Below are 12,466 nucleotides of genomic sequence, written 5' to 3' on the forward strand. Positions count from 1 at the left end.
AAAAATGATCACACATCAAATGTATTAATAGTCACCCAGAGGTGATATCCAGTGAACAAGTCAGCATCCATGTCACAAGCTGCTGTTTCAGAACTTGAGAATTTGATCTGGCTCATGCATCCATCTTCTCCCCTCTGTGAGCTCATCTCTGCTTAAGTGGTTAAAATGTCTTATTTATTTGCTTCAACTTGGCTCCAGGGTTGTTTAAAATATCGATGTGTTTGAATAAAAGGGATTTAGTGGCGCGGATACCATCTCGGCTGGTGGCAGGGGCGGGCTGGGATGCTCCAGAGACGTGGAGGGTGGGAGGAGGAGAGAGGGGAGGGAGGAGAGAGTGAGAGAGGAGGAGAGGAACTGAGTGCATCTCTCTCCTCCGAGTGACGTCGGTCCGGTCCTGGAGTGCGCTTTTCTCTCTTGGTCCCGTTACTGCTCCCAACACTTTCACCTGTCCCGCGACCACCGTCCGGATCTCTGCTGCTGCTCCACGCCCGCATCCCCGCATCCGCGCGAAGAGGAGGAAAGAACCGGCTGGTAGTTGATAGAAGGAGGCGGGCGGGAAAGGAAAGAGCGCGGGAGGCAGAGAGAAATAAGAGAAGGAAAGCGGAGGAAAGAGGTCGCCGTTTCTGCGTCCGGACTCTCTCGCAGAGATGATGCTGACCGCCGCCGGCGTGCTGCTCCTGCTGTCCCTGGGCTGGAGCGCCGCTCACAGCAAAGGTATGACAGGTGAAGGACAACTTGCTGGATCTGATGCCGCTGGTTTGGGGTGGATGTGTGCGAGAAATACGCCTCTTTTTTGCGCTGGTGTTAAGAGGAGAGAACACTGTTGGTTGGACCTTGACTTGCATTTCTTGATGCGCTTTTGCGATTGATTTATTCTGATTTTTTTTTTTTTGTTTCCGAGTCTTTGCACAGTTTACAGTAAGATTTTAGTCGGTTAAATTAACATATCTGCATACTTTCAGTTCGGGAAGCATTTGAACTCCTCGTGAAACGCGAATCAATTTTCCTGTTTTATGATTGAAAGACAACACAACAGAAGAGGGTCGTCTTACGTGGGTGTCTGGCATTTTCTTTGTAAGTTGTGCAGCTCTGTTGCTGAGTGATATCCATGCAGGCAATTCAGATGGTTATGCCAACTTTGCTCCCTCGGTTTTTGAGAGTACAGCGAGGGGAAGTAAATCAATCTGTACATTTGCTGTATGGTCTTAAAAAAAAAAACAAAACAAAACAAAAAAAACATTATTTAAACTCTACTTTTCACAGCACACAGTGTGTATTAAATTAGTTATCTGTTACAATAGCAGGATTTCTTGGTCGTTTTTCTTTAAAAAAAATATAAAGAAAATATATTTTTATTAACTGGAAAGTGAATGCAATATATATAATAAAATAACTTGTACACTGTCGTCACCATCACTTAAGACTTCAATATGTTTAATGTGAACATCCAAACTTGTGAATACTGTGTGTATTCCTACTGTCCATTGCCTGTTCAATATTTAAAAATTCTCTGCTCATGATCGGTAAGATCAGAGTGGAGCGTGAGGACGCGCAGGTTCACCAGGAGTTCCCTCTTGTTTTGCTGTTTTTCCACTGTCGTTCCCTTATCAGGGTTGATCTTGAAGAAACACCTTTATAAACAGATCACATGGTCTTCAATCATAATGGAAATAGGTTGGTGTGTGTGCGTTATTTCCTTTTCCCCGGGGAGCACGATGGGAATTACAGTGTCGCCACACTGCTGCAGGATGGGGAGACAGTACTGTATGTAGTGCATACATACATTATAAAGATGTCGATGTTGACCAGGTGAAGGAGTTGGATGGCAGTAAAATACAATTTTACTTCCCTCTTTCAGATATTGCATTCCTCAGGCGCGCTAATACTGCTGCATACATTCAGTACTTGTTGAATATGTGTTCAAAAGAAGGCTCATTTAGTCATAAACTAAAGTCAGTACAATGATGCTGTGGATGCTAACAGGTCAACTAAGCTGGTGTGCAACAACTTCTCTGAAGGAATAATGATGCCACTGCTGGTCACATGGCTGCCGTCTCTTGAGTCTAAGGGAAACACCATGTAGGGAAGATGTAGTTTTGTAACACTAGCGTGGCCTTGGATAAGTAGGTTCTAAGGCAGGACGATATCGGAAGAGAATGAAGACTATGGAAACTACAATAAAAAAAATAAAAAAAAAGTTTCATGTGTTGTCCGATATTAAACAAACAAACAACAAAGCAAATTGTTTTTAAAAATATAGCCACAATGCATAACAAAGAACATACAAACAATCTCCACTGAAGCACAGGGAGCACACTGCGCTCTGAGGTTTGAGTCGCGGGAACTGACATCATGCTATGTTGGAGTCTTGGTGGCTCACACTACAAATAGACTCTGCGATCCTCGGCAAAAGTTTCCAAAACACCAACATGTCTGTGTGCACATTATTTCGAATCAGCACATTTTCAAGTTTCCTCCATTGTCTGTCAGACTCAGATCACGGCAACCTATGTAGCGGCTGGCCATGGTCACTAGGTTTATGAAATACTGCACTTTTATTTCTGTATTAACATGGGTTCCTTTGCATAGTCTTACAAGCCGATACATTTTACTCAATGATGTTTTCAAGAGTTGCATCTCAATATATGCAACATACTGTATGTTGCACAATGTTCTCCTTTTATAGTTTTCATAGAACGTCCCTGTCTAGAACGAACAACATTGACTTACTATGTGTTACTCCTTGAAAATAGTGAGGATACATCTCACTTTAAGTTATGAATAACCCAGTTTCTGCAGTATTTCAGTTTCAACTTGTATAGCTTCAAATATTTTGTGACGACAGACAAGCATTTTGTCACACCAATTTCATTCTCAGCAAGTGCTCCTGCTTGCGTCTCTCAGGAGAACTACGTCAGGGGAGAGTGAGCAGCCATTGAATAAATGTGAGTCATAATGTTCAGTCTAAACACACCTTAAAATCGGTATATAATGTTTGACTACATACCTGTGATACTAACATAAAGCTGAAATCAGAATGATCAAACTGGCTTTGACACGGGACACTATGATACCACAAGTGAATAAACTTCATTGTACTTTAAGTGTTGGAGTTCTTCCACGAGGTCTGAGTCGCCAACTCAAGGTTTCTGAGTCCTTGACATCCCTCTGCGTCTTGGAGACTATTCGTCTTATACAAGGCTGTGAAAAACATCTCCACTCTGTTTGCATTTAAATGCTAGATGGTTTGTTGGTCTCATTTTTGCCTCCATTCTTCTTTCATATGCATTCATTCCTTTCATGCGGCTGTATCCAGGCGAGACCATGACACAGAGTCAACAGCTACTTGACAATGCTTGGCTGCACATTTATATTTATCATTGGCTGCACAAGCCATTTATTTGGTGGCTAGTAATAATAGTAAATTTGCTGACATGAATATAAAGGGATTGTTTGAATTCACGCCACACCTGAGTATTATTCAATTAAATATAGTTAGATTGTCACTTTGCTTATGTGGACAGCTCTTGCTTTTTATGTTTTTACCATAAGTGAAGTATTGTTCAGCTAAAATAATGACACTGTGGTGATTAATGTTATAATCTAGCATGTCAAGTGGTGCTCTGGAAACACATTAGATGGTATGAAACGATCATGTCTAATTGTCAGTGTGGGTGGGTAATGAAGCGGTATTAATGAGGTTTCAGTGACCTGTGCATTTGTGAATTATACAGTGTGATTGGTGTCATAAATGGATACACTTCCAACAAAGGAACCCTATTGGTGGCGATGGGTGATAACTTGTCGTACACGATTTAACCCCCGATAACAATCTCCACAATGAGAATTAGGGTGGAGTATTGGCAGGCATCTTGCGATATGATACCTATCCCGATACAATACACTGCAATACTGTGCAAAACTGTAAGCTCAGCAATATATTGTGACAAGAGCCATCATTTTAAAGGGGGTGATCAGACAATGCAGTGCAATATCATAAGCTTGAAGACAACTTTGTTGTTATGACATCAGACCAGTGAGACTTCCAGTTAAATTTCACACAAAAGAGGAATGAATCGCTAAAAGAAAGAAAGAAAACATTAATATTAAATATGTCACAAATGCTGCAGTATATCCAAGTGTCTATGTATTAAATATTGATGTAGCCTACTGAAAATATGAAGACAATTTCACACAGTACAGTATTGATATATTTCAGCAAAAATATTGATACAATATCACGCCATCAAGTATTGCAATATTTGTTATTGATATTTTCTTACACCAATAATGAGAGTTCACTGTGGGACCTCAACATTTGTCTCTTTTTATGGACTCTCTACATGGACGCACATTTTTTTTTCTCACTGCTATTAACACTCCGACTAATGATGTTGTTGAGAAATGAATATGGTTTGAATAGTGTATGAAATATCAAGCTTTAGAAACTTAACACTTCATAGCGCCACATAAACATGTGGCGTGCTACAGCCTTCATTTCTGTGTTGAAGCAGGTCGAGTGTGAAACCAGGGATGAATATGCAGATGAAGCAAAAATTATATTTATCAAAGCCCTAATTTTATTCACTGTCACACGTCGCTTATAAAAAAAAAAAAAAAAAAAAAAAAAAAAAACTATTCCCAAAGACGCAGACAGAACCTTAGTGCCGCGAATGTGAGCCACACAGTCGGCAGGTTTGCTTCACTGTTAAGCTAAATTTAGTTCCGCCACGATCCCGCTGCAGCAGGACGGCTGAATCCTCCAGCACGCTCCAAATGTGCCAGGGGTAACTGCGACAACAGGTTCTTGCTAATCAACTCCCCCCGGATGCTGCCTTTAACATGGAAAACGTAACAAGGTGACACCAGTCAGTTTCGTCTGACAGGTCACAGTCGGATAAGATGCTCCCTCTCTGTCCTTTTACTGAATAAAGACACCCCTGATGGCTGGTCGGAGCTGCGATTGCGAGTGTGAAAGGTGAAGACAGTGTGGTCGAAGCCTTGACCTCCTCCCTGTCTGCAAGACTTCCCTCGGATGTTTATTAAAGCAGGATAGAAAGTCTGTTCTCCAGCAACCTAACCTTACGTTTGTATGCTGTTTATTCATCACTTTTTTGCCTTTTCTAATAGTTCACTGGCACAGTCCCAAGATACTTTCTAATTGGTGTGTATAAATTTGTGCATGAATGTGTGAGAACAGACCGAAACCCACTGAATCTGGTCTGCACAGATCTTGTCAAAGAACAATGTGTCCCTTCCCGTGTTAGACTGCTCCCTTCTTGCTGCCAAAATAACAACAATGCCGATCTTTAGAAGTGCTGATGATGGCTTTGAAAATACTTTCCTTGTCATCTGAATTTCATCCCTCCACCAGTCTGTCTTCGTCACTCAAATCTAACTTCTAAATTTAACTTCTAAATGGAACTTAAAACCTCAGTTGAATGTTTGCGCGCTTTGTTAAACTCTTTGTGTTGCATTCTTTGGAGTTAAATTGCTGGTGGTTTATTGGTCTGAGTGCCGAGGGAAGTCGTGCCATAAGCCATTTTGAAGATCATTTTGAGAGCAGTCTCAAGTACAGGGTTGGAAGCTGCTGGAAAACGTGGAGTGTTGGTTCTAATAGCTGCAGTTAGATGGGCAATTTGAAAAAATGCCATCAACCTTCTCTGTTCCCAGGACACAAACTGATACTAGCCCTGTTACACAGAGTATTTTCATTTGAGATCAGTGAGACTGGTCCATGTAGACGCTGCAAATGATGACCTCTTTGCATGTTGACTTTGACCGTAAGATATGTTCATCCAACAAGACTAAAGATAGTTCTGTGCTGTACCTATATTGCAATAAGTAATTGTCTTTACATGCAGATAGTATTAGTATTTGCTTTGTTTATCTCAGAAACTGAGCAGTTGTCATTGCTTTTAGTTGACGATAAAAAAAATTTAGATCGGTTTTTACTGCCTGTTTTGTTTGTATTGCTACACTGGTTGCGCGAGCTCATGCTGTGACAGCCTGATCTCCTTATGCCAATAAATAATCTCATGACTCTTACTTGGGAAAGCTGACTACCTAAAAAGTGGACTGTGAGAAGATGGTTGTAGCCCAAGCAACACATCTACAGATTGCTGTCACGTCGCTTTGCTAAAGCACTGTAAACAGAACTGTCTTTCACGTACCGTTTATCATGTTATTAAATTCATATTTCTCTCCCCAACTCAGAGTTATATGTTTACATGTATTTTAAAAGTAAGTCCACGGTGACCCACTAGTCTGCTCTTGCTACCCGCATCATTTGCTTAAGTGAATGCGGTTTGTCACAACTAGGTTCTCTACTTGGTGTGGAAGCAGTAAACACTCAGTGAGTGAAACACAAACCTCTGACTATTCTGAGCTGTGGATGTGTGTTTGCTGGTGTATTCATGCGGGGGATGTTGGTTACTTGTTTGGATTCCGTCCTGTGGGTTTGTAATCTACAAGAATTAACAGCATTGCATTGTCAAGTCATGTTTTTCTTTCTTCCTTTCCCGCTCGCAGAGCTGTGCTGCGGAGTAAACTAATTACGGCCAAGTTATTGGGGATGGAAAACCCAAGTACACCATGGTACTAATTGATTCCCCCAGGGCCACTGTACTGTGCAGTTAAATCTAGAAGAAAATACAAGTCTATTGTCTGCACATTTTTGCCTCGCCGCTACCTGTTGCCCGACTGATCCTGCGTGCTCCCCAGAACCAACAAGAAGAAGGAAATCCGCACATGCCTCATTCCGGCTAGTACTGTGGACTATGTGCTGATGTTGCACAAGCCAAAGCTGTTTTCTTGATAACTTTGAAGCAGTGTCCCGTCACTCGGCATTTGGTAAACGTTTCATTCACAGCAAATCTAGGACTTCCTTTAGTCACTATCACCCATGAGTCAGTGTGCAGCGAACGTTCTTCCGCGCATGTCCGCGCGCCTGTTATTATCAAGTTGAGCCAAGGGGTTGATGGCCAACAACCATTGAGGTGCTGCTAACAAATGATTCATGGCATTGCAGACGCACGCTGAGGCTCAGATGAGTTCAGAACTGCCGATGCATCACTTGCTGAATGAGGAGAATCTTTCGGCAATCGTGGCCTCGAAAGTGTCGGCGAGGTGGCCAGAGCTTTTGTGCGCGGCCTGAATTTAGATCACCAACCTGAATGAACCCAGGAAACAAATCAAGCACCGCTATTAAAATGCCGAGCTCAATATGGCGGATTTAAAACCAATCATTTTGGCAACCCTTGATCCTCCAAAGCACATGATGTCATCTATTAAAACTAAGCCTTGTTTGTCCAGTTCACTCACATGCGGAATATTTATGTGATATGAACTGATAAAACAGGAAATAGATTCCAAAAAAAGTGTTGTACCGGTGACTTTAAATGTGTCTGAATTAAATGTGCATTTCATTGTCAGTGTTTTGTAAGGAAGTGAAGTACAACATATTTACCTGGCATAACATTCAAATATACCACAAACATGTACAGTTAAAGACTATATGGATATTGGTTATTGGAGTAGTTATCTCTAGACCTTGTATCAATGATGGAACTTCAGATTCATTCCGAGCTGAAACGACATTAACACATCATCCTATCAGATATAACTAATGGTTAAAATTGTGATATATACACAACAGAAAATATATCATCACAATGATGTAAGTATTGAGCGCCACGGAGGTTTTCTGTATTTGACTGTTTGAAGCAAAAATAACCCAAAAACGGATTGAGAAACTTCAGTGAAATGATCAGGGAATATTGATAATGGGAATAAGGAGATGATGATTCAACTTTGGTGCCTCAAACTGCCACTGCCAAGTTCAAAATGTGCAAAAGGTCAAAATATTTTAGGTTAAAAAGTAGTTGAAGTTATTTGATGCAGTGCAAAAATACCAATGCACTTTAACTAACAGCAAGTAAAAGAGAATTGTAGCTCAGCTCCACGTAGTCTCAGCACCCCCAACTCGGACTATCACACATGCAGTTGAAGTGCAGTGCCTTTGACTTTGAGTTGAAAGTACAGATTTTGAGATGAATAGTTGGAATAACAGATGCAAAGTGAATGTTTCTGGAAACCTCATTTACTCAACCGCCAATCTTCTTAAGCGACTCTGTAATATTCAGGATAACATCAGAATAAAGATTTCGGCATGGCAGAGTTGCCATATGGTCGGAATCAGGAACGGTTTTCTATCCCAGTTCGCTCATTAATGGGATGCTCAGGTCTGGATAATAAACTTGAAGCCCGGAGTGTTGCCTGACGCCTGCAAGTCAAGTGCCAGGATTCATTGTCATGGTGTGTAATTCATCACTCTATGCACGGGGCGTCTGTGTGTGTGTGTGTGTGTGTGTGTGTGAGCCAGCGCTTGTTTCCTGCCCGGACATGGGATGGAGGAAGCCAAGAGGGTAGTCGTTTGTGGATCCCATTAGCAAATAAAAAAGAGGGGGTGACAAAAACGGAGGCAGATTTATATCCCCACCTTTGGAGAGCGAAAGTGCATTATGGAAGAACTCTATAAATCCTCCAAGTAGGCTGCGACACAAGCTGTGGCACAAATCCTGCACGGCCCATTGCAGCCACAGGAGACACAATGTGACCAGACATTTTTCCATGTTCAGTCTTCTCAGCTGGTTATTGGTTCAGCCAGATATCCTTGGTGAGGTTAAGGGGGTTTAGTGGCCACACCGATTGATAAAAGCCAATCTCGATGCTGTCCTGGTCCAAACAAGAAGAAAAATGGAGTCGTGCGGGAGGACGGATCAGGGGAGGGGGCCGTCTGTGATCTGGTGATTAAGGGGTGGAGGTGTGTTGCGTGAGTGTAGATGTGTGTATGTCATTGTTAACTCTACATAGTATTACATAGTACATGAAGGCATTGGCACTGAAGGCAACTCACTGTTACAGTCAGTGCTCCACTCTGACTCAGACAGGGAGTCAGTCGATGGAAAGAAAAGTGGATCTTGTAAGATTTGCTGAAGCGTCACCATGACGATGGACCTGAGACCGTGGATAACAAGGAAAGTGATCAAATATAGAGCAAACGTGAGAAGCGGGTCGGACAATCTAACTAATCTTAGATTGAGCTGCACCGGCTTGGTCATGATCCGGTGCTGTCGCCGCTGAAGTCACGCCGCGGTGCCTCTGTGACTGGTAGCAAGTTGCTCGGTTTCTGGTGGAGCGGTTTGTTCAGACCACAATCTCACTTGAATATTGAATTGTCACCTATTCAGACATGAGAAATCCCTTATCAAAAAGAAAAAAAAAACACTTCCTTTTACAAGTCACATCATGTGCCGAGTTAGTTTTCCCGTACAAAATAAGGCAGATGAGGCAGCAGTCACAAATGAATAACTAAGACTTCCACGACGGAGAAACCACACCATTCTATTTTTCTGCAGGAAATGCAAATGCATTTGTTACTGTTGTGTAGGTGACTGGTCCGCAGGCTTCTGACAAGAGTAATCGTGGCATGTCATTATCCGTAATACTGTATTCTGACTTTGACCACGTACATATAAAAGGATGTGATTATAATGATGATCTGGGCCCCAGAACTGCCTCATTAATGCTAAAGGATTTCAAACTGTCAGCGTGGACATACATGCAACATATTAGCATTTATAGAACGGAAATGTTTCCCTGCAGATGTCAGTGCTTGGCATCTCTCCTCTCTCCCTCAAAGAGTGGGTGTTTGTTGTTTGCTTTTAGAAGAAAGATCATAGCATGTGAGCTAGTCTGTATCAAAGGTCCTCAGTTATGTTCCTTTCTGGCCTCCACACATCTGACTCCAGCTTACCTCACGTCGCCACCCTCCTGTTTCTTCCCAAAACATGCAATTTCTTGTTCATCATTCTTCACGGTCTGCATTCTAACAAGCTAGCAGAAGTGTACTGACACTTTATTGCTGGGCACCAACAGGAAACTGAATGCATTAATGAGTAGGTGGGGATCTTACTGTTCTCTTGCTTCATTTTTCTTCCAGCCAAGAGAGTTTGAGTTGTCATGGCTGACTGTTCTTGGCAAATATTCAGATTTCAAGGTCCATTATTTTGCCAGCACAGTGCAAAAGTGCAGACTATTTGAATTGAGAAAAATATATAAAAGAGGCTTATGCAGAATTATGTATTTCAGGTGTGTTTTATTCCGGGAAAATGGGAGAGGATGATGGAGGGAATTGCAGTTGTTCTTGGAAGAAGGTGAGGGTTCATCGCTGACTGTAGGAAACAGCTGTTCACAGAATATTACTTTCGCGTTCATGCATCACCAGATTATTATCTTTTCAAATCTGGAACATGAGGCTGCCTGTGTTTTCAAATCATACCGAGGAGTGACGGGGGAATCATGTCGGCGAAGGTTGGAGTTGACTTTGAATCGGTGGAGCTGAACACATTTGAAGAGCTGCTATCATCGCCGCTCTATGTCAGAGCTATGATAGTATTTTATGCTACTGCTGCAGACGTTCCTTACATGCTCAAACCGTACCAGAAACTCTGATACCTTCGCCAACCAGCTATTTTTACATTTATAAAACAGTACACATGATCAACAAGAAAACTTCCGTGGTTCATTAATTGTGATGGGTCAGAAAAAGTAAGTTGATGTTTTTATTTATGTATTTATTTATCTATTTCTCTGCTAGTTTTGGCAGCGTGAGCCCCTACAGATTCAATCAATCCAAGCGAATGACAATTCCTATCAAACCATCCATAAAGGTGGTGACTTGTATCAAGATAAACAGTGGGAAACTCAGTTTAGTGGGGTAAAATCCCCTGCACCTCTACAGTGCTGGGGAGAACCTTGCCAAATCAACTTCAAAACACCAGCAAACCAAGCATGTGACTACTCCTCCCTTAACTGCCACCACAACAATCTTAAGCACTCTTAAACAAACCACCGCAATGGAACACAAAACTACCTATTCATTCACCACGATGGACATAAGCTAGTATGTTAGGCTATGACAGCACCTCTGACATGTGGCCATACTGGTTACCCTTGTCAGAAGCCCAGAACTTCCTTGCTTATAAGACAGCTCTACTGCAAACCTTAGTTGCCTGACTGGCGCGAAGACTCAATTGAAAAAGATGAAAGACGCTATGCTTAACTGGAAAGAAAGAACATCCTGATTTGAACAAATACATGACAAAAAAAAAAGACGTCTATGGTTGACAAGATCGCAACTATAAAAAAATGGTTCTGCATGTTTTGCTTTCGATTTAGCAGTTCGGTGAACCGGAATTGAGTTGTTGCAAACTACTGATGTCTGTCTTGGTTCACGATGGATTCTTTTATGTTTGATTAATCCCAAATCGACAGACTGCTTTCCGAGCTACGCTTGAGAACAAAAAGCTGTTCTGACTAAACCATCTGTTCGGATTGTGGACACTGATAAAAGAAACAGGTAGAAAGTACTGTACTGTAAGTTAATGGGCTCTTGCAGGACGACCTTTGTGACAAAATAGTTGCAGGCCGCATTGGCGTAGTAACCAGTGGGTGAACCAGTACGGTGTTTCAGATGCAGTAGGGCGTCCTCTGCTGAGACATGTAAAATATCCAAGCAAAAGTGAGGCAGTGGTGCCAGCTGCTTCTCAACCGTTGTGGCTGCCAATTCCTGTTTTGGTTCTTCATCTTTATTCCCAGAATAAATACTTTGATTCTTGGTTTTGTCTGTAAGAGGCTGACTTCCCTTCAATTCCCAGCTCAATTATAATGGAGCTTTACGAACGTTCTATGGTTCAGCACGTCTTTTTGGCTTTAATTTAGTTAAACTAATGTATTCAGAAAACAGCAGACTCATTTTGAGCACAAAAAGTGAGTAGAATAGCATCCAATATTTGAATTTCTGTCAGGTTTGTGCATGACTTTTTCAGTCAGTTATACTTCTGAGATCCACTTCATCTACGCCTCTCCCATTCAGTGAGCAAGGTTGTTGTAAACTGACCAGTCAGATGCGCTGTTGCTGATGATGCATTCAGGTGCATGACGCATTTTGGTCTTTTCATGCAGCTCAACTGTGTTCTTGATGAATATTCCTGTTTTTTTGTCAGCTGACTATTTTAACATAAATCTTTTTTTTGCGACCAAACAAAGCAGTGGATGATGCTTTCAAATTCTTCAATGCTATTATTGAAATTAGCAATAAAGTTATGGGAAATGGAAGGCTTTTATTGAACATCCCCTGTTGAACTTCACTAATCTGGTTGCACTCTATGTTAACCTTGTGACTGTCAATGTGTGTCTGTCAGACTCACACCTGCGCCCAGTTGCTCCGTTGTGTTTAGCATCTTGTCGGAACAACTAATAGTGTTGGCTCAATGTCTAGGCTGCAGAGCATGATGCACGTAAGCTCTGAACGTCATTAAAAAAAGATGAAATACAAATAAAAATAAAAGAATACTTTTCAAAATAGCGAAATTGATTCTTAAACGGATAATTGTGAGCGAAA

At 41.7% G+C, this 12,466-nt stretch overlaps 1 protein-coding gene across 2 annotated transcripts in view; it reads left to right on the forward strand.

The window, feature by feature from the left end:
* The first annotated feature begins 354 nt into the window (after nucleotides 1-354).
* The window catches only part of LOC128764265 (calsyntenin-2-like), a 263,773-nt gene continuing 251,661 nt past the window's right edge, over nucleotides 355-12,466 (forward strand). Inside the window, exon 1 of one of the 2 annotated variants that reach the window (XM_053873891.1) lies at nucleotides 355-723. In XM_053873891.1, coding sequence (XP_053729866.1) covers nucleotides 648-723 — 76 coding nt within the window. In that variant the 5' untranslated portion in view covers nucleotides 355-647. The remainder of the gene's footprint in view (nucleotides 724-12,466) is intronic. The other variant, XM_053873892.1, reaches the window with a different exon arrangement.

Source organism: Synchiropus splendidus, chromosome 8, assembly GCF_027744825.2.
Source record: "Synchiropus splendidus isolate RoL2022-P1 chromosome 8, RoL_Sspl_1.0, whole genome shotgun sequence".
NCBI lineage: Eukaryota > Metazoa > Chordata > Actinopteri > Syngnathiformes > Callionymidae > Synchiropus > Synchiropus splendidus.